Here is a 26,936-nt window from a genome sequence, read left to right on the forward strand (position 1 = left end):
GTCTTTTCATGATGCTGAGAAGTAGAGATTTTTTGTGGGATTTCTAGTGATAGACTTGAGGTTGCTGACCCTTTATGGAAACTCAAAATTACATGATTAACAATATTGGAATATTATATAAGACTTAAATGATAGTATTAAAGTAATGTCTAAGAGAATAAATGACACTACAAATTAAAAGGAAGTCTTAGTGGTCCCAAACACCTAATTTTTCACCTGTGTAAACAAATTTTAAGGTTTCCTGATATATTGCCATTTGGTGACAATCCTAGCAAGTTGGAGAATGTGCTTTGTGTGCGTACTGTCATAATATCGTTCTGGTTTTTTTTTTCCTAAGCTACTTAATATAGTAGAAAAGATACCAGGGACAAAGATATTACATATTGTATTCAATTAAAATTGTACGTGTAGCTGGAATGTTTTCCAGCTGATCTCTTTAGATACCTTTTAAAACTATTGAATTATTGATTAAGGAACCTTTTTCAGTACACATCAGATGGATAAATGGAGCAAAGGTATATATCACTTCCATTATGTAAAGATGATTAGACTGTATCACTTCTTGTCTTTAAGGATATATCTTCCAAGACTGAGGCAGGACCTCAGGCATGTCCACACTTATTACACATATATAGTCTGTAAGTGAGGACAGGGTATACTTCTAAGTGTGGCTTTTGCTTTTATCATGGAGAGGAAATGAGAGGAGAATGACACTGGGCACAAGGGCTAAATATGTACGTACTGATAGTGGCTGTTTTCTACTAATGAATTAAAAGTGATGCATTTGGTTCCAGCGCATGTTTTCAACTGCCCCCAGACTGACCTTTTCCCTTTTTTGTCCCTTATCTTCGTGTCTCAAAAAGTAGCAAATACTCTATTTTTCTGCTTTTGCCTTTAATTAAAAAGTGTCCCCCCCTTTTCTCAACTCACCTAATCAGTATTTTTATATGCTAGTACTTATCGGGAAATGTAAAGAACACTACAGTTATTGGGCTTTTTTTAAAGAAGATAATTGTATTGGAACTAATGCAGCATGAATAATTCTGCATCAGTTGGGTTAAACTTACTTCATTAGTGCTTAAAAATGCATGAAATGAAATAGGAGAGAAAGGTGCTTATCTATGTCACCTTGAAACATTGGGCAAGAGTGGAGCCAGTTTGGGGGCAGCAGGATGTTCATTGATGGAAATGGTGAGACAGGATTAGGGGTACACAGTAGGAAGGATATATAATGATATAGCTCTACTAAGAATCATTTAATAGTTAGCACCATGCCAATTTCTTTTCCACCACAAAGAGAATTTATAGAATTTTGCTCATTTATTCTTTCTTTCACATTATACGGATCCTCTGAATAGAGGTAACATTAAAGTGACAAAAGAATAAAAAGGTTTATAATTAATTTAGATTTTCATTTGGAACCTTTAAATTTGCAAAAGAGAGGACATGACAGTCATCATTATATAATTCAAGGAAATAGAATTCTGGTTTTGTGTTGCTTTTAGGCATCTTGATGTGCAGAGTTCCCAAGTAAAATGAAGATTTCTTTCTAAAATCGACATTTTTCTCTTTTTCTCAAGCTTTGTCTTGCTTGGATAGTATCCTCATTGGACTAGTTAGGTGGGAGTTGTATGTACATAGGATGCTGCAGTAAAATCAACTTATGGTTTCCAAATGTTAGTACCATCTGTAGGTTACAAAAAACACAGCACTTTAAATCTATTTTTAAAGTGTCATTTCTTATTAATGTTAATAACTTGTGCCAAAACTGTTTGTAAAACAAATTAAGAATTCCATCTTTAATTCATCTTAAATATGTGTGGAACTGCTTTTAACAGAGTTTAAGGAGATAGAGAAATAGAGATATATAGATATACATAGAACATGTATTTGTACACTGCAAGCTTCTATGTACAGAAATTATATCTACCTGAGAGAGACAGATAGCTATAGGTTTCATGTGGTTATATCTGTGTATATGCCTCTAGTTAGCTAGCTCAAGGTAGATATGATTTCTATATATCTAAGTTTGTGTTGTGCATGTTGTACATCTGTCTGTCTCAAGGCAGATATAATTTCTGTATATAGAAGTTTGTATTGTGTATATTTTATTAATGTTAATTAATTTAGAGCTGTGAAAGACCTTAACCTAAATTGATAAATTGATAAGTAATTAAGGTAAGAGGAGTAAATAAAGCCTTTCTCTAAACATGTTTTCATTTTATTATCCTTGATTTTATTTCCAGAAAGCACAAGAATGCCAACAGAGACTAGATAGAGAGATTTCCAACTTTTTCCAAATGATTAAGGAGTGTGACATGGCTAAAGGTAAAAAAAAGAGGGGGAGGGAGGTGGGGTAGGCATTCAATACATTTTTTAAAATAAGTTTTTATTGATATATTCTTATAACATCACCATAGTTCCCTCCAGAATCCTTACTCCTCCCTGAGAACCGTCCTGTATAATATAGTGTTTCTTTAAAAGTAAATTTTAAAAGAGGAAGAGAGAAAAAAATCAGCATTACTGATCGATACATTGAGAAAGTTTGAAAATATGTGCAATGTGCAGCACTTGTGGATCTCCACATCTGCAAAGAAGTGGTTGGACAAGTCTTCTCATATCTCTCCTTTCAAGACACGCTTGTTCTTTATAATTTTGCAAATTTCACTTGTGATTATTTTGCGGTTCTTTCCATTTACATTGTTGTAGTCATTATGTGTGTGTATATATTTTTTTTGCTGTTCGCTTCACTCTGTATTAGCTCATATAAGTTTTTCCTATGCTTATTCATCACATTCATCATTTCTTACAGCAGAGTAATATTCTATTTCTTTTATGTACCACAATTTGTTTAGCTTCCCCAGGTGATGGATATCTGCTTTGTTTCCAGTTCTTTGCTATCACTAAAAGTGCTGCTATAAATATTTTGATTTATATATAGGAATTTTCTTCTTATGAATGGCCTCCTTGAGGTATAAGTCTAGTAATGGAATCTGTGGGTAAAAAGGTACAAACATTTTAGTCTCTTTATTTGCATAATTCCAAATAACTTTTCAGAATAATGGTACTGATTCACAGCTCCACCCATAATGCATGGGTGTGTCTTTTTCTCCCACTGCCCTTCCAACATCAACTATTCCCATTTTTTGTTATCCTTGCCAATTTTCAGGGTGTGAGGTGAAACCTTAGAGTTGCTTTGAATTGCATTTCTCTTGTTTTTAGTGATTAGAACATTCTTTCATGTGATTATTAATAATTTTCAATTCTTCTTTTAAGTACTGTTTGTTTTTATCCCTTGACCACTTTTTTATTGAGGAATGACTTTTGATCATATATGTGATTGTTAATTATTATGTATCTTGGATACCAAACCCCTATCAGATAAATTTGATGAAAATATTTTTTCCCCATTAAATACTTCCTTCTTATCCTAGATGCATTCATTTTGTTAGGGCAAAATCTCAAAATCTTTGCAGTTTCATGTATAATCAAAGCCATATGTTGTAGGTACATTACATTTTAATACAGACTGTTGCAGTAATTGCCAAACAATTCAGTTAATTTTAAAGTAAATAGTTATTTTTATTTGATAATTTTAAATAAATTTTTTTGTAGATTTGGAACTATTTTTGAAACAAAAGTTCTTTTTAGTTACTGCCCGTTGAGGAAAGTTGCTTTCTAGTTTAATCTTTTGAGTTTTCATGTTTGCCATCAAAATAAAACATAATTATTAAGATGATGCATTTTAGAGTTTTAAATCACTCTGGCTTTTTAATGGGAAGTCCATTAATGTATCACACATGATTATACTATCCAGATGAAAGAATTTAACTAACTCCCACTATTATCTTTCTTACCATAGCAGTAAGGAAAGTAAGGAAATAGAATTTAACATAAAGTGAAGTGTGTGTATGTGGGTGGCTATGTGTATATATGTATATACCTAGATGTGTGTATATACGTACGTACCTATGTACATATTTGAGAATAAGTATATATGTTTATACAAACGTGTCTGTGTTTTAATGTCAGTTTAAATATGGCCTCAGACACTTACTAGCTGTGTGACCCTGGGCAAGTCACTTAACCCTGTTTGCCTCAGTTTCCTCATCTGGAAAATGAGCTGGAGAAGGAATGGCAAACTACTTCAGTATCTTTGCCAAGAAAATCCCTAACGGGGTTATGAAGGATTGGACATGATTGAAAAAACTGAGCAACAACATAAATAGAACAATTTATTCAGTTTGGTGGTTACCTGGTAGAAAACATAATAATACTTAACACTCCTTATTCTTACTGAACTTTTAAAACACCAAATTCATAGAATGCCATTGTATAATAGGAAAGCTTATTATTATTATTTAGTAGATTGGTTGTGGGCTGAAGGATTGGAGCAATTTCTAATACTGTGAATCATGAGTACCCATCAGTTGTGCTCCTTATTGATTACTAGCCAGCCAAAGTTAATTAGCTTTCAGACAGGATTATTTATTGGGTAATGTAGTAAGAAAAGTTGGTACAAAAACATCTTTCCTGATATCTGAAACAGAGAACTGCATATGCTCTAGGGAGCTTCCTGAAGATATCCAACAACCTGGAACTGTGAGTTATTCCTTTACCACATGTTATCTCTAAGCTTGAGCCCACTTTCCCCTAGACTTTATATGTATTTAAAAGTTTATTAACTTTGGCTTGTTGGGGCAGCTAGATGGCACAGTGGATAGAGCACCAGCCCTGGATTCAGGAGGACCTGAGTTCAAATGTGGCCTCAGACACATAACACTTGCTAGCTGTGTGACCCTGGGCAAGTCATTTAACTCCCATTGCTTAACCAAAAAAAAAACAAAATAAAACTTTGGCTTGTTAATTGAAAAGTGTTTTGTTAGGTTTGTGTTGTTTTTTGGTGCAGGGGAAACTGGTTGTTGCTAGTGAGTGATAGTACTAGAAAATACCACCACCAGCCCCTCAGGTTTACATTTGTGACTCTGTGATGAGAGACATTCTCGTCACTCTCTGGGAGATCCAGCCAGTATGTGCTGATGGAAGTTAGAAAAGTGAGCCCAGAGATAAATACCACATGTGTGTTGCTCTGTATTAAAGTTAGGAATGCTTTCTGCATTATTTGGAGTATTAATAAAAAGTTAACATTGAATCATTTGTGTATTTAGATTATGGTATATGAATAACTTGTGTTTGAATTGGAGAAAATGTTTTGCTTAGAATTATGCTGTGTGGAAATATATTATTTTCATAGTGAAAGGGGCATGAACTTAATATTTTGTTTAAAAGTTTTAAGGTGCAAAGTTTTCTTTTGATTGTCAGTTTAAAAATTTTTGTTTCTATAAAGGTTACTTTCTTACTCATATGAAACTAAAGTATAACATACTTTTCAAAGTGTGTTTAATAAGCTAGCAGGTGTTTTGAATTTTCGGTATTTAAAACTGGGAAACTTTTGACAAGATGTCTAATGAAGAAATGGATGGCAATATTTCTGTCGTATGTACTGTTTTATTACTACTCATTTAAAAAAAAGCAAAAATGCACAATCCTCTCTGATACTGATATGTACCTACATTAAAATGTAATGTGGTTGCTCAAAACTTAATTCCAAACACTGACTACTGAAAGGTCTGATTCAGAATAAAAAATATAATCTAAATTATGGATTTAGGTTAAGGTTTTTTTTCACATAAATGAAAATGGGGAATTATGGTTATAGCACAGATTTTATAAGAGGAATTAACTGGTTTGACTTTACTGCCAAAAAAATTGCACAGAATAAACTTGTACCATGTGTTCCTTAAAAAAAACCCACGTACACCCCATCCTGTTCCACATAGCTGATATAGTTTGCTAATGACTTTTTAAGATGCCTACGGAAAAAGTCCAGATCTTGGAGTAGTAATTATTGGCTTTGAGTTCAATGAAACAGCAGTCACATGAGGATTACGGTTTTTATTTCTTATTCTTCTTGCCCTGACAGTTCAGTTTAATGCACAGACTCTTATAATAGCTTCCTGTTATCCCAGAATCTAGACTTCTGCCCCCTCCAGTTTTTCTGTACCCTAATCCCAGACCACCTCTCTAAAGCACCATTTTGTGTTGCTCTTATTCCAAGAGCATAGGATCACATAATTTAGAACCAGAAGTAGTCCTTTCTGCACTAACACAGAAGCATTGTCTCCCTGCTATCATTCCCATGTTTTCAAGTAAGAAAACACGCAGTGCAATAGCAGTTATATCAGTTGAATTTCTACTGGAAAAAAAAAGTCAAATCATTTAAACAGAAGTTGGACAAATAACTTTTCAGGACAGAGTAAGTTTTGGAATCAGCTTCTGCTCAACTTAGGTAGAGAGTAAAAGTAAGGAAGTAAAGGCTGTGAATCATAGTCTGGTACTCCCTCTTCTTAGAAATGAAAAGGTCAGCAACCCCTGGCTCATTGTGGTTGTTGAAAGTGGGCACAACTATAGTACCTTAGGCTCCAGCAGTAGCTTCCAGGCTTCTGGTGCTGTGGCTGCAGGCAGTGGCCCCACAGATTATGTGTTCAACCCCCAGGAAGCTTTGCTTCAATACTTGGTTTTTCAGTTTCTGGTCTCCTACTCCAACTGCCATTTCATCTTGCTCATTTAAAAAGTGCCTGCTGCCACCACCAACTTCTCCTGCTACTACAGTAGTGCTCAGTTAAAAACAAACAAAGAACTCTTTGTATGGTGGAAGTTCATCCAATTGCTGGCAGCCCCATAGCCTCTCCTGGCTCTGAGCTTGCAGTGTTCTCAGTAAGTTATATCTCAATCATAAAGGACATTATTTTTATTTATCAAACAAAATAAAGAAACTAAAATTCAATTAAACTTAATTTTTAAAAATTAAAAATTAATTGCTTAAAAAATACACTTTGCCTAGAATTCATTTTAACCACACTCTTTCCCTTCTTCTAAAACTTAGAGCAATCTTTTCAGCCTTATATTTTGGATTTTAAAAAAGCATCTTTCCACGTGAACATTGCCCCCTCCCCCAAGTCCTATGCTTAGCCATGAATGACAAGAGGTTGAATAACTTTTTTTGCCTTCTTTGCCAATACCAAATGCATTCTGTGGGCTGCACTATAGAAAAGAGAGGGGAGAAAAAGTTAAAGTGGAAAAATGTATAGTTGATTTTTCCCTTGGAAGAAGCAGGGGGCAGGAATGAGTCAGCTTGCTTGATTCCAACAAGAACTTGGCTCCTCTGAGGAGAAGTGCCACTGGAGTAGATGAGGCAGTGCTAGAGGGAGTATGGGACACCTTCATAGAAGAGCCGTAGAAGTTTGCTGTGGGGTGATTACATCATTAAATTTGTTTCCTTTTTTCTCCTATATCAGAGCCTTATGGAAGTGTCAGAATGTGAATAGGAATTGAAGAAGGAAGGCACCCACTTCCTCTTGCTCCCAGCTGTGCACACACATTTGCATAACCTTGAGGGAGACTGTGGCAATAGTTCAGGTGGGCAATGCTGAGGGTCAATATTAAAGTAGTACAAGCGGAACTAAAATGGAGAGCATACATTGGAGACCTTTTGTTTTTGTTTTTTGTTTTTTTTAGTTTTTAGGCAGTTGGGGTTAAGTGACTTGCCTAGGGTCACACAGCTAGTAAGTGTCAAGTGTTTGGTCTGAGGCCACATTGGAGACCTTTTGAAGCAGTGTAATTGAGAGGAATTGGAAGCTGAATAGATAAGAGAAGTTAAGGGTACATTTGGAATCTTCAGATAAGAGAGACAGGGATTGTTGGAGGTAGAATAGATAGAAATGAAATCAGAAGACCAAGCCATTTTGTGTGTGTGAGGGAGCAACATTGGGGGCTGAAATCAATGAGCTGTTGGTGGAAAAAATAATCATCTGCTCCAGGCAGATGGATCTATTGTGTGAAGTTCAGAAAAGAGAGGTCGAGGTGGAGATATGTGGAATGTGGTAGTGAAGCTAGTGGAGTGGATAAAATTTCCAAGAGAGAGAAAAGGAGAGGATCAAGACACCTACATTAAGGGACTGGAAAGATGATGAAATAAAGGAATCGTTATGGAGTTGGAAAACCAATAGTTTGATATCTGTAAAACTAGTGGAGGAGAATCAATTAGAAGGGAATGGCCAATATTTGAAAAACCTTCAGAGGGTTCATGGAAAAGGATGGGTAAGGATGGAAAAGAGGTCATTGGAATTGGTAGTTAGTTATTGGTGACCTTAAAAGTGAATAGTTTTCTTAAAGTGGATGAGAAGGGACCAAAAGCCAGGTTAAAAAGGGTTGAGAAGAGAATGAATAATCCACAAGTTATATTACTTGCACCTGAATAAGTCAAGATTTGGTTTCTCTCTTTGGAAGATGTAACAGAAAAAGACTGAAAAAAGTCTATAGTTCTGCAGTCAAGGGGATAAAAATAATGTTTCATTTTGATGAGCTAAAGCAAATATAATTAGCATAGAAACTGCAGCTTAGGTGTTTGTCCAATATGATTATTTTGTGAGTTGCTGCTGACTGCCTTTATGGCCAGAAGTTTAAGTGGAATGAAATTTATATAAAACAGACATGCCTCTGTCCCTAACATAGAAATAATATTCCTTTCATCTGAAATAACTTTCTTCACCTTCTTTTCCTGTCATTCTTTCTGTTCTTACAAACACCCCATTTATGCCCCCAGCCCCACTCTTAAGTATATGAAAGCAGAATCCACCGTGCTGGAATCATGTCCTGCTCAGTCTGATATTTTTCCCCAGTGCATATCCTGCTCATCTTTGATCTTTGATACAGGGGTTTCTAGTTACAGTGTTCCTTAGAACACATATTGCAGGAGCCGCTTATGTCACCTTAAGAATTACATGGTTTTTTTTTTAACCATACAAATTTGTTATATCTGAAGATGCTGACCTTTGCCCTATGGCACAGTCCTTTTATGGGAGTGACAGTGAAGGGAAGTTGAACAGGTGGCAGGGACAGCAGAATATAAGTGGTGTTACCAAACACTTTTCTCATAGCTATTTCTGTAGTCTTGAATTCTATTTTTGTCTTTTCTACAGAGCTGTTCTGTGGGTATCGAAGCCACCTTCCATTTTGTTCTTTTATTGCAAATATTTGTCGTATTGTCCTCTAATTGACCGTGTATGATAAGATATATACTAAAGCTGGATTAATTTAGCAAATGCAAATGTTAATTATAACTTTTTTGTAACTTATATTCTTGTTGAAGCTTATAGGACTTTGGAGGATGATTGTTTTGTCTTTAGAACTTTGAGTACAAGTGTTAAACAAAAGTTAGCCACCTTATCCAGTGGATTTCTTACACAGGAAACTAGGGCATTATCTGTGGTTTTTAGCTTTTTATTAGGAGTATGTTTAAAGGGGTATTTCATATGGTAGTAAAATTGTCTTTTGGTTACTGGCAACAGAAAGAGTTATGCATTTGTAGACAGCATGCCCAGGAGGAGCCTGGGAAAGTCCCCCTTACCCCCAGCTTTCTTTTGTTTCTTTGAGGAGATGCTATTCCCCTGAAAGGATTAACTCCTTGATAAATATGTGATGTGAATTCATCTGGCCCTGGGTACTTCCTTGCCTTCTTAATACCAGTGAAGGATGATTGATCCAGTTTATATACTTGGGTTATACCCTTGGACTTGTCCTGTGAGAAGGAGATCAGAAACAAATGAATACTAAAAACAAGAACTGGGAGTTACAGAGAGGAGAGGAGGCTGTATACATAGACTTAGTTTCTTGGAGGTAAAGCCTGTGCATTTCCAAGATCCCTCCTGGGAGCCACCTAGCAATGGTAGCGGTTAGGATGGTAGAGGTTAAAGGCAGCAGCAAGGAGTTTCTGGGTAAAACCTGGAGCTACAGGAATCCAAGCAGGCAGTAGGAATGGCAGTGCCAAGGGTGAGTTCCTGGACCATTGAGCTTGGATCTCTTCAGCAGAGAAGCTCCTAAAGCAAGCAGAGTGGTAGCTTAGTGTTCTGAATTATGTGGATTGTACAGGTTTAGAGGGAGAGATGAGTTCTCCAAGTGACCCTGAATAATTTTCTCAGGGTTATGGTGGAGGTGGGGAAAGTGGACTTCAACCCCATGGCAGTGCTATAAATCAAGAGGACTCTGTAGGTTATGAAGTCTGACTGGAAAGGGAAGAAGTTTTGATTGTTTATGACTTTAGAGTACAAGTCCTTCTTGTACTCTACAAGCCTATTCTTTTTTTACATATTAATCCTGTTTTAAGGAAGAATTAGAACCAATAGGAGGAAGCACAAGAAAGAGGAAACAAAACAGAACAGAAGGAAAAAAAAGAGCAAATAGTATGCTTCAGTTTGCATTCAAACTCCTGGTTCTTTCTCTGGATGTGGATAACGTTTTCCTTCATGAGACTTTTGGATATCTTTCCATTGTTGAAAAGGGCTAAGTTTATCAAAGTTAGTCATCGCACATGGTGGCTATTGCTGTGTACTGTGTTCTCCTGGTTCTGCTCACTTCACTCAGCATTATTTCATACAAATCTTTCCAGGTTTTTCTGAAGTCTACCTGCTAATCATTTCTTTTTTTGTTGTTTTTGTTTTTGTTTTCAGGCATTTGGGGTCAAGTGACTTGCCCAGGGTCACACAGCTAGTAAGTGTCAAGTGTTTGGTCTGAGGCCAGATTTGAACTCAGGTACTCCTGACTTCAGGGCTGGTGCTCTGTCCTCTGCACCACCTTGCTGCCCCTTAATCATTTCTTATAACATAATAGTATTCCATTACATTCATATACCACAGCTTGTTCAGCCATTCCTCAATTGGGCATCCCCTCAATTTTCAATTCTTTGCCACCAGAGAAAGAGCTGCTATAAATATTTTTGTGTATGTGGGTCCTTTTCCTGTTTGTATGATCTCTTTGGGATACAGCCCTAGAAGTGCTATTGCTGAGTCAAAGCGCCTGCACATTTTTATAACCCTTTGAGCATAGTTCCAAATTGCTCTCCAAAATGGTTGGATCAGTTCACAACTCCACCAACAATGCATTAGTGTTCCAATTTTCCCATGTCTTCTCCAGGATTTATCATTTTCCTGTTTTGTCATGTTGGCCAATCTGATAAGTATGATATGGTACCTCAGAGTTGTTTTGATTTGAATTTCTCTAATCAATAGTGATGTAGAGCATTTTTTCTTTTTATTTTCTTTTTTATTTTTTTGGGCAGTTGGGGTTAAGTGACTTGCCCAGGGTCACACAGCTAGTAAGTGTCAAGTGTTTGGTCCGAGGCCAGATTTCAACCCAGGTCCTCCTGACTTCAAGGCCAGCGCTCTATCCACTGCGCCACCTAGGTGCCCCCTAGAGCATTTTTTCATATGACTTATAGATGGCTTTAATTTCTTTGTCTGAAAACTTCCTGTCCATATCCTGTGATCATTTATCAATTGGGGAATGACTTGTATTCTTATAAATTCGACTTAGTTCTCTATATTAGAAATGAGGCCCGTATCAGAGACACTGTTTGTAAAAATTCTTTCCTGGTTTTCTCTTTTTCTCCTAATCTTGGTTGTGTTGGCTTTGTGCAAAAACTTTTCAATTTAATGTGATTAAAATTATCCATTTTGCATTTCATAATGTTCTCTATCTCCTGTTTGGGCATAAATTCTTCTGTTCTCCATAAATCTGACAGGTGAGCTATTCCTTGTTCTCCCAGTTTGCTTATAGTATTAGCCTTTGTAGCTAAATCATGAACCCATTTTGACTTTATTTTGGTATATGGTGTAAGACTTTGGTCTATGCCTAGTTTCTGCCATACTCTTGTCCAGTTTTCCCAGCAGTTTTTGTCAAAGAGTGAGTTCTTATCTCAAAAGCTGGGGTCTTTGGGTTTATCAAATAGTAGATCACTATTGTCATTGACTACTGTGTCTTGCATACCTAACGTATTCCACTGATCCACTACTCTGTTTCTTAGCCAGTACCAAGTAGTCTTGATGATTATTGCAATAAAGCCTATTCTTAAACCTGGAAAGATTTATATGAACTGATATTGAGTGAAGTGTGCAGAATCAGGAGAACATTGTACATAGTAATAGTCACATTATGTTTGATAGACTCATCTCTTCATAGCAATGCAAGGATCTAAGACAACTCCAAAAGACTCATGATGGAAAATGCTATCCACATCCAGAGAAAGAACTATGGAATCTGAATGCAGATCGAAGCGTATTATTTACTCTTTTATTTTGTTTCTTCTTTCTCATGGTTTTTCCCATTTCTAATTCTTCTTTACAACATGACTAATGTGAAAATAGGTTTAATATGGATGTATATGTTGAGCCTATATCAGTTTACACATCGTCTTGGGTGAAGGGGGAGGAAAGATGGGGAGAAAATTTGGAACTCAAAATCTTATGAAGTGAATGTTGAAAACTAAAATTAATAATTTTTTTTAAAAATTCAGAGCAAAAAAAAAGTAAAGCAAGCCTCTTTTTTATTCAGCATTCCCTTAGCCTGAGTACTTGCATGGGAGCTGAGAGAACTTTTCTTAACAGAGTAAAGATTTAATTTAGTTTAGTTTGGACACAGTCCCTACCCTAAATGAGCTTGCAGCCTAGTTGACTGTAGTATATAATATTACATGGTGACTATATTAGAATTATAAGGTAAAGTGTTTTGTGAGATCTTGAGGCAAAAGTTAGTTGGAAATAACCACTGTTGCCCAAATAAGCACAGTAAGTTGGACAGACTCAGGATGAGTGAAGTAGTGAAACCTTTAATATGCTTCCTGCAGGAAGTGGGTGTGGAACTTGAGATGAGTGCGCACACACTACAGAAGCGAGAGCAATCCTTATATCCTTATTCTGGGCCACAAAGTCCCTCCTAGCTGACTTTCATTGGTAGAAGTCAGCACAGGTAACAAATTTCCCCAAACTCCCTCCACATGTTCCCTTGGTAAATTTCGAATGTGTGCACTCTAAGTAAAGCTTAACCTTGGTCCTGCTTCCTGCCTCTTTAATTAGACAACCAGTTTCACCCATTTTAGCTGGTTCTTGAAGCTCCTGAACCAGTGCTATTTTTCTCTCAATTTCCTTATGTGGAAATATAATCATTTCTTACATCTCACATTACCAATCAAGGAGATCAGGGAAGGCTCCACAGCAAAGATTAGTATTGGGGGATAGGAAATCATCAGGTGAAGTGGGGGAACAGAGAATGCTCCAAGAATAGGGAATAACCAAGCTAAAGGAATGGACTTGAGAAAGCCCAGTGCCTGTTTGGGGAGTAGTGAGGAATGGTATAAGGCTGGAAAGAAGGTGGGCGTTTTCCAAGTGTAGAAAGCCTTTGGTTGCCAGGTAAAAGATTTGGAATATCTCAAGTAGGATTAATCTCTTCTTCCAAAACATGTCATAATACTTTGTTTCTCTTCTGTTCACTTGGCATATTCTACTTCGTGTTATAATTATTTTTTTACCTGATATTGCCTTTGTTAGACTGTAGGCTTTTTCAGATTGAGGGACAGCATCTCATTGATCATTGTCTTGTAGTATCTAGAACAGTGCCTTGGCATGTAGTAGTTGCTTAATAAATGTTTGTTGAAATGTTGAATGCAGTGTATATATTGTAATGAAAATCATCTCCCCAGTGCTTTAGTACTTCAAAAGATCTGTGATTTTGTGCAAAGGTATGTATGTATGTATGTATGTATGTACGTATGTACGTATGTGAAATAATCAGGGAAATCTTCATGGAGTCCCAGCATTTGAGCTGATACTTGAAATATGTGTAACATTTTAAAAAGACTAAGATATGGGGAAGAGGATTCTTCTGCAAGGAAGAAAAACAGAAGCATAATTACCAGGGCAGGAAAGTATAGGATGTATTTGATTGATAAGCTAATTAGTTTAGCTAAGGGATATATGGTTCATATAGGAGAGTAGGGAAAAATTGGTTCAATAAAAATTATAGACAGCCTTGAATATTAGACTTAGTGATTTATAAACTTTATCTATTAGGCAATAGGTAAATTCTTTTAATTAAATTTTCAAAAATTCTGAACTTAAAAAATGAGCATTTCCATAAACAAAGCATAACAGAAAAATAGGGTTGTACATGAAACTGAATATCTGTTACATACAGCCTGTTCTTTCCATTTAAGTACACAATAAATTCAGTGTGTATAACTTTCAAAACTGTTCTGCATGTTTCCTGTGTTTCCTTCTAGCTTTCCTTCTTTTTTGTCTTTAAAAATGCTTTAGTGAACCCTTTTCTTTGTTTTCCCTTTACTTTCATCTTTTGGGGTTTAGGCCTAGGAGCAGTAGTATTTCTAGGTCAGAAGACGTGATCAGTTTAGTTATTTTTTGGTCATTTTTCCAAATGTCCTTCCAGAATGGCTAAACCATTAACAGTTCACCAACAGAGTGTTTTGTTTTGGTTTTTTGTTTGTTTGTTTTTGCTAGGCAGTGGGGTTAAGTGACTTGTCCAGGGTCACACAGCTAGTAAGTATTAAGTATCTGGTCTGAGACTGGATTTGAAATCAGATCCTCGTGACTCCGGGGTCAGTGCTGTATCCACTGAGCCACCTAGCTGCCCCCCCCTTTTTTTGTTTTGTTTTTCACCAACAGAGTGTTAAGAGTGGCTGTTTGCTCCCAGCCTCTCTAGCATTTGTAATTTTCCTTTTTTTGTCTACTCATCCAAATGGATAGACATTGAATGCTATTTTTACTACATTTTTGGCATCTGGAAGAAAACAACTACTTTGTTCATTCATCCCTGTTAACTTTATTATTTTTAAAAATAATTTTATTGGTATCTTTTGTTTTTAAATGACCTAAATTTTTCCTAGTATTCTTCCCTTTCTCAGAGATCCATGCTATATAATAAATAATATTTTAAATGGTATTTTATTTTTTCCAATTGATAATTTTTAACATTTATTTTTTAAATATTTTGAGTTCCAAACTTTCTTCCTCTCTCCCTGCCTTCCTCTCTCCTTAAGAGAGTAAGCAGTTTAATATAGGTTATATATGTGCAATAATGTAAAACCATTTCCATATTAATCATGTTGTGAAAAAAGAAATAGACCAAAGGAAAAAAAAGCAAACAAATAAACTAAAAATAGTATGCTTCAATCTACATTCAGCCTTCATCAATCAGTTCTTTCTCTGGAGATGGATAGCATTTTTCATTATGAATCCTTTGGAATTGTCTTGGAATGTTGTATTGCTAAAGTCATTCATAGTTGATCATCATACAGTGTTGCTGTTACTGGGTACAACGGTCTCCTGGTTCTGCTCACTTCACTCAGGATCAGTCCATACAAGTCTTTCCAGGTATTTCTAAAATCAGCCTGCTCATCATTTTGTTATAGCGTAATAGTATTCCATTACATTCATATACCACACCTTGTTTTCAGCCATTCCCCAGTTAATGGACATCCCCTCAATTTCCAATTCTTCACCACCACAAAAAGAGCTGCTATAAATATTTTTGTACATGTGGGTCCTTTTCCCATTTGTATGATCTCTTTGGGCTATAGACCTAGTAATGGTATTGCTGGATCAAAGGGTATGCACATTTTTATAACCCTTTGGGCATAGTTCAAATTGCTCTCGAGAATGGTTGGATCAGTTCACAACTCCTCCAACAATGCATTAGTATCCCAGTTTTTCCACATCTCTTCCAATATTTTTCATTTTCCTTTTCTGCCTTATTAGCCCATCTGATAGGTGTGAGGTTATTTTAATTTGCATTTCTCTAATCAATAGTGATTTACCCCGTTTTTTCATGTGACTAACAGATAGCTTTGATTTCTTCATCTGAAAACTGCCTGTTCATATCCTTTGACCATTTATCAATTGGGGAATGACTTGTATTCTTATAAATTTGACTCAGTTCTCTGTGTATTTGAGAAATGAGGCCACTTAGAGACACTTGCTGTAAAAGTTGTTTCCCAGCTTTCTGCTTTCCTTTCTAATCTTGGTTGTATTGCTTTTGTTTGTGCAAAATCTTCTGAATTTAATAACATAAAAATTGTCCGTTTTGAATTTCATCGTGTTTGGTTGTAAATTCTTCCCTTCTCCATAGATCTGACAGGTAAACTATTCCTTGCTCTCCTAATTTGCTTATGGTATTACCCTTTATGTCTAAATCTTGTACCCATTTTGACCTTATCTTGGTATATAGTGTAAGATGTTGGTCTGCCTAGTTTCTGCCATACTGTTTTCAGTTTTTCCAGCAGTTTTTATCAAATAGTGAGTTATTGTCCCTGAAGCTGGGGTCTTCGGGTTTATCAAATAGTAGATCACTATTGTCATTGACTACTGTGTCTTGCATACCTAACGTATTCCACTGATCCACCACTCTATTTCTTAGCCAGTACCACATAGTTTTGATGATTACCATTTTATAATATGGTTTGAGGTCTGATGCAGCTTGGTCATCTTCCTTTGCATTTTTTTCCATTAATTCCCTTGATCTTCTTGACCTTTTGTTCTTCCACATGAATTTTGTTATGAATTTTTTCTAGCTGTATAAAATAATTTTTGGTAGTTTGATTGGTGTAGCACTTAATAAGTAAATTAATTTCAGTAGAATTGTCACTTTTGTCATATTGGTCTGCCTCCCTGTGAGCAGTTGATGTTTTTCTAATTGTTTAGTTCTGATTTTATTTGTGTGAAAAGTTTTCTAATTGTGTTCATTTAGTTCCAGGGTTTTTCTCGTTAAGTAGACTCCCAAATATTTTATATTATCTATAGTTATTTTAATTTTAATTTTTTTAAATTTTTAGGCAGTTGAGGTTAAGTGCCTTGCCCAGGGTCACACAGCTAGTAAGTATCAAGAGAGGCTGTATTTGATCTCAGGTCCTCCTGACTCCAGGGCTGGTACCTCACTGCCCCTATCTGTAGTTTTTTAAATGGAATTTCTCCTTCCATTTGCTGTTGGACTTTGTTGGTTATATAAAGAAATGCTGATGATTTATGTGGCTTCATTTTATATCCTGCCACTTTGCTAAAGTTGTTAATTATTTCAACTAGCTCCCACGAATTCTATTACTATCTCTATGGTTAAGATTACCAAATCTGCCTTTCCTTCCCCAGTCTCTCTGCTGACCTCTAATCTTGCATCTTCAACTGCCCTTCAGACATCTTAAACTGTATAATAGACATCTTAAATTCAATATATCAAAAATAGAACTTATCTTTCCCCCTAAATCCTCCCTGCCTAAACCCTACCTTCCCTCTTACAGTAGAGAGCAACACCATCCTCCTAGTCCTTCAGCTTGCAATCTAGAAGTTATTATGTACTCCTCACTATCTTTCACTCTCCATATCCAAGCTGTTGCCAAGTCCTGTTGGTTGCAACTTTGCAATAGCTCTTGATTATGCCCCTTCTCTCCTGTGACACAGCCACCACTTTAGTACAGGCCCTCATCACCTTATGCCTTGATTACTGCAATAGCGTGCTGGTGGGCCTGCCTAACTCAAGTGTCTCCCCACTCCAGTCCATTCTCCATTCAGTCACTAAAGTGATCTTTCTAAAATACAGGTAACTCTTACTCAAAAAATTCCAGTGGCTCCCTGTTGCCTCCAGGAATTAATATAAAATATTCTGTCATTCATAGTCTTTCATAACCTAGCCATCTCCTATTTTTCCCGGCTTCTTATACCTTACTCCCCAACCTGTACTCTTTTGTCCAATGACACTGGCGTCCTGGCTATTGGCCATTGTCCCAGTCCATTGTCTGTAGCAGTGCTTCTTAAACTGTGGGTCATGACCTCATATAGGATTATGAAAAATTTGGCAACAGTAATAGTTTTTTGAATGTGTAAGACAAAAAATTAATTAAAAATCAAACATGTAGTGAACCCAAGGTGTTTCTGGCAGAGCTTGCCCATGTTGCATTGTGCAAATTCACTGCAGCCTTGGTTCTGAGCACATAGCATGCGCAGTTTGCACTATGCATGCCCTCATGCCGTGCAACGCCAACAACGCGGCTGAAATGTAAAAAGGAGTTGCAAGGGGAAAAAGTTTAGGAAGCCCTGGTCCGTTATTAGTCCATTGGCTAATGAGCATTTGTCCAGTTCTCAGTTCTGGACATTGTCTCTGGCTATCTTTCCTTGCCTGAAATGCTCTTCCTCCACTGCTACAACTACTGACCTCCCTGGCTTTCTTTACATCTCAGCTAAAATCCCATCTTCCCCAGGAAGCCTTCCCTAAACCCATCTTAATTCCAGTGCTTTTTCCCTTTTAATTTTTTCCTATTTATCCTGTATATAGCTTGCTTTTATATATTTGTTTCCTTGTCTCCTCCATTGGATTATAAATTCCTTGAAGTCAGGGGCTATCTTTTGCCCCTTTTTGAATTCCTGGTGCTTAGCAGAGTGTCTGGCACATTTGTTGTTCAGTTATTCAGTTATGTCTGACTCCTCAGTACACCATGGGGTACATGCAAACCCTTCTATCTTCCACTGTCTCCCAAAGTCTATCCAAGCTCACGTTTCATTGCTTCCATGACACTATCTATCCATCTCATTCTCTGCTATTCCCTTTTTCTTTTGCCTTCAATCTTTCCCAGCATCATGGTCTTTTTCCAGTGAGTCCAGTCTCCTTATTATGTGGCCAAAGTATTTAAGCTTTAGCTTCAGTATTTGACCTTCCAGTGCATAGCCTGAATTAATTTCTTTACCTTCTTTGTTCAGAAGACTCTCAAATGTCTTCTCTAGCGCCACAATTTGAAAGCATCAATTCCGCAGCACTCAGCATTCCTTATAGTTCAACTCTCACAGTCCTATATTGTAGCAGATAGTATTCACTTAATGAAATGTTTATTGATTGATTGATATATGTGTATCTCTTATTTGTCTATATATCTTGAATACTAAGTCCTTAGTTTGTTATAATTTTCCCCCATTTAACCACTTCCCTTTTTAACCTAGATGCATTAATTTTGTATGTACAGAAGTTTTATAATTTCATATAATCAAAATTATCTATTTTTTAATCTTTTGTACTTGCCTTTATCTCATGGTTAAAAATACATCTCCACCTCACAACTGTGAAGGGTGTATAATCTGTTCTCTTTTAGTAGTCAGGTCAAATATCCATTTAGAATTTATTGTGGAATATTTTGTAACATGTTGGTCCAGGGGTGGAGAATCTGCAGTTCTGTGTTCTGTGAAGTTTGGATTCAGTGAAAGGGCTACACTTGAGGACGTAGAGAGCCACATGTGGCCTCAACTACCCCTGTAAGTTGGTCTAAGCTTGTTTTCTACCAGATAGTTTTTTGGTTTTCCTAGCAGTTTTTGTCCAATAAAAAGTCCTTTCCTAAGTAATTTGTGTTTTCTAGTATGTCGAATACTGAGTTATTGAATTCAGTTGTTTCTGATTCTCCATTGTCTTGCCTGTTTCATTGATATATCATGTTTGCTTTTTAAATTCCAAAAGTTTGTCTTATATTTTACGGAGTTTTTGGCGTAAAAGTATTGTACTTTGTCAAAGGCTTTTTTTTCTGTTGATATGATAACATGGTTTTGGATGTTTTGGCTTTTTAATTTGATTAATTATGTTGATTTTAAAATATTTTACAATCATTGTTTCCCTGGTATAAATCCCACTTAATTAAATTGACTTCTTAGACATATTACTGTAGTCTGATAGGGTTTTGTTAAAAATTTTTGAATTAGTGTTCATTAATGGTATTGGTCTGTAGTTTTTTTTTTCTATGTATTATCCTTTTCTGGCTTAGGACTTAAATTTGTCTCATAAAAAGAATTTTGGTAGGATTCTTAATTTTTGAGGATAGTTTGTGAAGTATGGGTACTAATGTTTTTTAAAATTTGGCAAAAATCTCCTCTGAATCTGTTAGGTCCAAGAAATTTTTTCTTTGATAGTTTCTTTGAAGATAGAACTATTTCCTTTTCTGAGATTAAGTTATTTAAGATCCCTGTCTGGTCTTCTGATAGTATGGATATTTTATGCCTTTGAAGGTATTCCTTTATTTCTTTTGTGTTACAAGTTTTGTTAGCTGATTTTTTTTAAATTTCTTCTGCTTGTGCTGTGATATCACCTTGCTCATTTGCTATTTTATTGATTTGATTTTCTTCATTCTTTTTACTTAGATTAGCTAGAGGTTTGTCCATTTTATTAGTCTTTTCTAAAACCATTCTGGTGCAGGCCTTGATTACCTCATGCCTTGATTATTGCAACACTTCTAGTGGGTCTGCATGCCTCAAGTCTCTCCTTACTCCAATCCATCCTAAGCCATTAAAGTGATTTTCCTAAAACATAGGTCAGATCATGTCACTTTCCCCATAGTCAGTAAACTCCAGTGGCTCTCTGTTGCCTCCAGGAATAAATACAAATGCTGTTTGCCATTCAAAGCCATTCATAATCTAGCCCCCTCCTATCTTTCCAGTCTTCTTATACCGTACTCCTGGAGATGTACTCTTCCTTCTAGTGACATGGCTGTTCCATTAATAAGACATTCAGTCTTTCTGCTCAGGGAATTCTCTCTGGGTGTCCCCCATGCCTGGAATGCTCTGCGTAGTGCCTTCCCTTCCTACCTATAGCTAAGCTTTGTTGATACTTGTTTTCATGTTGTGTCTCTCTTTAGATTGTAAACTCTTTGACGGCAGGGATGTCTTTTTCCTTTTTTTGTATTCTCAGCGCTTAGCACAGTGCCTGGCATATAGTAGACACTTAATTTAAACATGTTTACTGATTGATTGATTGCTACTTTATAACATAGCTTGAAGCCTGGAATTGTTATTCCCTCTTCATCTCTACCTTTTCTTCATTTTCTTCTTGATATTCTAGCTCTCTTATTCTATGATTCAATTTTAAAATTATTTTTATCTAATTTTATAAAATATCCCTTTCATAGTTTTTTTTGAAGAGCGTTGAAACTCTAAATATACTTTCTGTAGATCCTGTTAACATAAATTTGAAGTGTAACCTGTTGTCATTAAGGACCGACAAGTATATCTTTTAAAATGTGAGCATTTTAGACAAAGGTCATAAAGCAATTTTTATATTTTTAAAAGTTATTTTTAGGGGCAGCTAGGTGGCTTAATGGTTAGAGCACTGGGTTGGGAGTCAGGAGGATCAGAGTTCAAATGTGGCCTCAGACACTTAATACCTGTGTGACCCAGGGCAAATCACTTAACCCCAATTGACTAAAAAAAAAAGTTATTTAAAATTAAATAAGTAAATAAATACATTTAAGTTAATTTTTAAAATTACAGATTTCAGGGTAAACTTGCAATAAAAATAATTGTTTACTTACATGTGCAGAAATAGTTGTGAGTTATTAAATGGCTAAAATGTGTTTATCTATTATAGGTACTTTCCTATAGCAGTTTTTCTTTCTGTTAAATAGCAAAGTATAAACAGTATCATATCAAATGTTAGGCACCCTGTGTCTTCTGCTAGATGTTTATATCAGACATTGGTCTCACCAGGCTCTGTTAATAAAATTTGTTTGTGGTGGTTTTTTGGGAACTGTAGCTCTTCAGTGAGATTACATAATTTTTTAGCCTAGTTTTAGACCACAAAGTTGTTGTTGTGTCATTTTTTCTTAGGAATTTTCTGCCAATTCAGGTTCTTGAGAAAAATTACCAAAAAAGAAAAAAATTAAAAAACCAGGTCACCTGTTTGTTTTAGCAGCACATGTGCTTTATTTGGAAACTCATAAGCACTCCTAACAGATAGTAGATAGAGGGCTGGGCCTGCAGTTAGGAAGATATGAGTACAAATCTAACCTCAGATACTTGTTAGCTCTGTGACCCTCAGCAGATCACTTACTCTCTATTTGCCTCAGTTTTCCTCAGCTGTAAAACTAGAATAATAATAGCACCTATCTTACAGGGCTATTGTGAAGATCAAATGAGATAATATTTGTTAAAAAAAATAGTACTCAGCACAGTGCCTAGCACATAGTAGACACTATATAAATGCTTATTCCATTCTCCTTCCCTATCCTAATTATGCCTGCTTTTTGAAATTGCATATATGCATTATTCAGGGAATTCATAATTAAATATTCATCATATGTATTGCATTATACTAAATGCTTGATTATATAGGTAACTAATTGGCATAGCAGATAGAGTGTTGGAGTTGGGAAGACTTGCATTCAAATATTTCCTCAAATAACTTACTAGCTCTGTGACCTTGGACAAGACTTTAACTTCTCTCAATCTCAGTTTCCTTATCTGTAGAATGGGGATAATTATAGCACCAAGCTCTCTGGGTTATTGTTAGATTCAAATGTGATAATATGTAAAATGCTTTGCAAACCTTAAAGTTTATTATCATTATTATTTTTGTACAGCTTTTTAAAGTCTTTTAAAAAAGAATTATCAAAATCATAGTTTTAATTCTCATAACTCTTAGGAAATAAATTATTAGATTACATTACAAATTTCTTAAAGGCATACTTTGGTCAATTATTTCTCATATCTTATCTAATAATTTGGTTCATAGCATTCTGCTATCTATCTGGTAAAAGGCTGGTCAGGCCTTTTGCCTTATAATTGTTGTTATACTACTAAATATTAAAGGAGCCTTTGTGATGTGTTTGAATGACTCATAATAAGGTTGGATCAAGTAATATTTAACATTATTTGGAATTCATCTGTTTTGTAGTCTACATTTCATTCATTATTAAGGATAAAACCTAAAATTATTTTATTATTAAATAGAAATATGTAAGCTTATAATTGGGATGGGGTATATACTCTAACAAATATTTATTAAGCATTTGTGTTCGATATAAAAGTGAATATGATGATTTCTGAAGAAGTTTATAAGCTAGTTAGAAAAATAGATAATCCACTGCACAAATAACTAAATGTTTGTGGTAAATGCATAGGAGAAATGTAACCAAAGTTTCATGAGAGCTCAGAGAAAATAGATTATTTGGGGGAATTAGAGATATTTTTATGGCAGACATGGCAGATAGTGTTATCACTGAGCCTCAGTTTTGGAAGAGACTGTAAAGCCATTTTGTGCCTTCTGTTCCTGAACAGGAATCCCTTCTCTGACATATCCTATAAGTGGTCATCTGGAGTTCATGTTAGACCTTCCAAGAGGAAACTCAGTGCCTCTGAATGTTGCTTCCCTGCCCACTTGTGGGTCTGAGTCCACTGATGCCAGGTTGCTCTGTAGTATACAGAGCTCTGGGCCTGGAATCAGGAAGAACTTAAGTTAAAATCCAGCCTTAGACACCAGCTAACTGTGTGACACTGGCAAGTCCCTTAACCTGTCAGCCTTGTTTTTATTAAATGTAAAATAAAATGGGGATCATAACACTACCTACCTTCCAGAGTTGTGAGGATCAAATGGGATATTTGTAATGTGCTTTAGCACACTGCTTGGCACATAATAGGTGTTTAGCAAATGCTTGTTTTTTTCCTTCCTTCTTTCCTTAGGCAGTCTTGGTGGCCCTCTTCCATCGAGGGGCTTTACTATATTGGCTCTAGACTTAGTGTGGATGGATACCTGATCAGCTTTAGTCCTACTGTATATCAGAATTCCTGAACTCAAACCATCCATTGTTAGGCAGTTTTTCTTTATATCCAACCTTATCCTGTTTCTTTCCAATTTTTATTCATTGTTCATAGTTATGTTTTCTGGAAGCAGGTAGAATAAGTCTAACTCTTTCACATAATAGACGTTTGGATATGTATTTGAAGACACTATTATATACAGTCAGGCTTCAGTTTTTGTGGGAGGAAAGGTCCTTAAAAATGATGTGAGAGTCAAAAATGCAAATGTTGATACATTGGACCTGTGGGAAATAGGGGGTTAGGTTCTCGCAACGACCAAAAACTACTTTTGCTAGACATTGATGAAAATACACTTTTCTACATATAGGTCTTTATAACAAAACATTAATTCTGTTAATATATGCTTTTCCTAACACAGTAACCATGAAATAACACAAAATAAAGTTGGTAACATGTGAAATATTATTTCTCACTAATAGTTCCCTAGAATTCTGTGGCCTTTTGTGTTAATATCTCACTTAAAAACAAACAAAAAAAATCCGTTAATTTCAGACAGCACTATATTGCTGTATACCTCTCTACCTTGGCTTCCTCTGAAAACCAAGGGAAAGGTTGCTGGTATTTTGGTTGCTGCTGTTGGAAGACTTTTGAGACTGGTGAGGTCTCTGACACTCTGAATGCACAGGGAGCTCTTCACTTTACAATGGTAGCATGAGCAAGACCAATAAAGCACCTAGTAGGATACCAGTTGCTCCACAAACTTACATGCATTGTGGCTCTCATTTTTTTCCTCTGCTGTGCATAGCCATGAAAGTGCATGGTTGCCAATGTGAAAATGAAAATGAGCTTATTAATAAAATCACACGAATGCTTGAAGATGTGAAAGTTAAATGTGCAAATGTTGAGGATTGACAGTAGCTCCCTGATTGTGTTTTCCAAATAAACATCTCTATTTGATCTTCCTGTTGCACAGCTCCTGTTAACCTCAACGTCATGGTTTCCCTCTCTGACATATTCTTCATTTTGTTAAAACCCTTTTAAACCTGTGCCCAGAAATTAATAGTTATTCCAGATGTGATTTTACTGCAGTGTAGTGGTACTAGTTCCACCTTCATTTTAGATAATATGTCTTTTTAGATGAAGCTTAAGATTATATAAGCTCTCTCTCTACATATGTATATATGTGTGTGTGTATGTATCTTCCTCAACAACTAGTGTGCAGTCCTCAATCAGTAGTATAACTGATGATAATGATGGACTCTGTATAATTTGCTCAGTATAGTTCAAAGGCAGCATTACATTAATAGTATTTCAAGCTATTTGTGTAACATCAGGGTTGCTAAAATCCCATTAGTTTTGTTGCTTTTTTTATTTATAGAAATCCTTCCATCATTTCTTCAGAAAGTTGAAGCTGTCTCTGAAGCCTCTGGAGAAACTTGTGCAGCTTTGAATGATTGTCTTGATCTCTTCACCAAACAAGAAGGGGTAGGTATTTTGATACTAATTATCTCAAAATTATTTTGGTCCTATATCAACAGATTAGACAACATTTCTTATGCCTAGTGCTAGGAGAGAATTGTATTTCAAGTAACCCAAAGTTATGTATTTGTAGTCTCCTATTATAGAGCCCCAAAGCTAAAATATTAATGAAAGTTTTGCTTTTCATAATTTAAGTAGTGCTGTGAATTTTTAACATCTTGTTCATCTGAATCAGAAACTGGGAGGAGGAGAGGTCGGGGGAACGTTGTTTTGAGGAATTTGAGGAGAGAAAGCTTTAAGAACTTAGGAGATGTGGAAAGGTTTCTATGAGGAAGGGTTAGATACCTGAGCTTAGCCTTGAAGGAAGAACAAGATGAGAAGAGAATGCATTTCAAGTATAGTATTCTCCCAGTGTAGAATAAGAAGATGAAATGTCAGGTTTGGGAATAGCTTGGATCATAAGGTTTGCCCCTAGAAATTCAGTTTGGCTACATTATACATTGTGTAAAGGGTAATTATATAAAATTAGGTTGGAAAGGTAGGTTAGAGCCAGGATGTGGAGAGGCTGAATCTAACTCTTCCTCATAGAAACTTTTCCATATTTCCCAAGTTCTTAAATAGGCTTTGTAATCTATATTTCATCCTAGAGGCAGTAAGGAACCACTGAAGGATTTTGAGCAGAAGAGTAACTCAGTCAGAGCTTAGGTGATTTTGGCAGCTCATAAACTCATACAGTGTTGGGAGTATAAGGACCTAGTCTAACCCCTTCATTTTACAGATGACGAGACTGAGTCCCTAAGTGGCAAAGCTACTATCACAGAGTTAGCAGACTCTTCTGGTTTGTTTGTTTTAATTCATCTCAGGTTATGCTCACAGGTGGTTATAATTAAACAGTCAATCAAGAGGCATTTATTAATCTCATACTTTGTGCCAGGTACTCTGCTAAGTGCTAATACAAAGAAAAAAATAGCTCCATTTAGGAGCTTCCATTCTAACAGGTTGGATATCACATACATAATTAGGTATATACAAAATACCTACAAAGCAAAGTTCAAAGAAAAGCATAGCACAGGGGCAAATTCATCTAGAATTCCTGGAAGAGATGAAGCAGGCATTTGGAAAAAAAAGAGCTAAAAATGTTTTTTTTTTAAATAAAATGAGGGTATTTGAGGACAAAACATGGAAAAGAAATGAGAGCTATTGAAGAAAGAATTGGAAATGGAAATAACTGCTTGGCACAAAATGTACAAAAGCTAGCCCAACTTAAGTTCCCTGAAAATTAGAATAGACCAAATTGAAACTAATGACCTTATGAACAACAAGAAATATTAAAACAAAGTGAAAAGACTGAAAATATAGAAGAAAATATGAGGTATCTCATAGGAAAAACAGCTGGTCTGGAAAAGAGATTGAGGAGAAAAAAAGTAAGAATCATTAAACTGCTTGAATGCAGTATTTCATATTTCAAGAAATCTTAGATGAAAACTGCCAAGATAGCATAGAACCAGAAAGCAAAGTACATATAGAATTCACTCGTTAATTCCTGAAAGAAACTCCAAAATGAAAATTCCCAAGAACTTGATAACCAAAATCCAGAGCTTAGCTCCTAAGTCAGAGGAAAAAAAAATGCTTAAAAAAGTCAGAAAGAAAAATTTAAGTATCAGGGATCCACAGTCCGGGCCCCACCTGACTTAGCACTTATCACATTTAGAAGTGAAGAGCTTGGAATACGATAATCCAGAGGACAGTAATAACTTAGTCAGCAAAAATGAGCATAATTGTGTAGGAAAATAATGTCCCTGTAATGAAATGGAGGACTTCCAAGAATTTCTGATGAAAAGAGTGGAACTACATAGAAGCTTCAAAGAGCTTTGAAGCTTAAAGTTGTTGAAGTTTAAATTTAAACAAAAATTTAAAGGGTAAACACTAATAAACATTAAAAAGGACTAAACAAATATAAACTGTTTTTATTCTAATATGGGTGGGATGATGTATGTGTTG

The 26,936-nt window shown here is 35.8% G+C and overlaps 1 protein-coding gene across 3 annotated transcripts in view; it reads left to right on the forward strand.

Annotated features, from left to right (window-relative positions):
- The window catches only part of OSBPL1A (oxysterol binding protein like 1A), a 286,161-nt gene that overhangs the window by 88,736 nt on the left and 170,489 nt on the right, over positions 1-26,936 (forward strand). For all 3 annotated transcript variants that reach the window (XM_078153459.1, XM_020968688.2, XM_078153458.1), the window contains exons 14-15: positions 2,247-2,328; positions 24,835-24,941. In XM_078153459.1, coding sequence (XP_078009585.1) covers positions 2,247-2,328; positions 24,835-24,941 — 189 coding nt within the window. The remainder of the gene's footprint in view (positions 1-2,246; positions 2,329-24,834; positions 24,942-26,936) is intronic.

Source organism: Phascolarctos cinereus, unplaced genomic scaffold (assembly GCF_003287225.1).
Source record: "Phascolarctos cinereus isolate Bilbo 61053 unplaced genomic scaffold, phaCin_HiC Scaffold_4;HRSCAF=312, whole genome shotgun sequence".
Taxonomy (NCBI): domain Eukaryota; kingdom Metazoa; phylum Chordata; class Mammalia; order Diprotodontia; family Phascolarctidae; genus Phascolarctos; species Phascolarctos cinereus.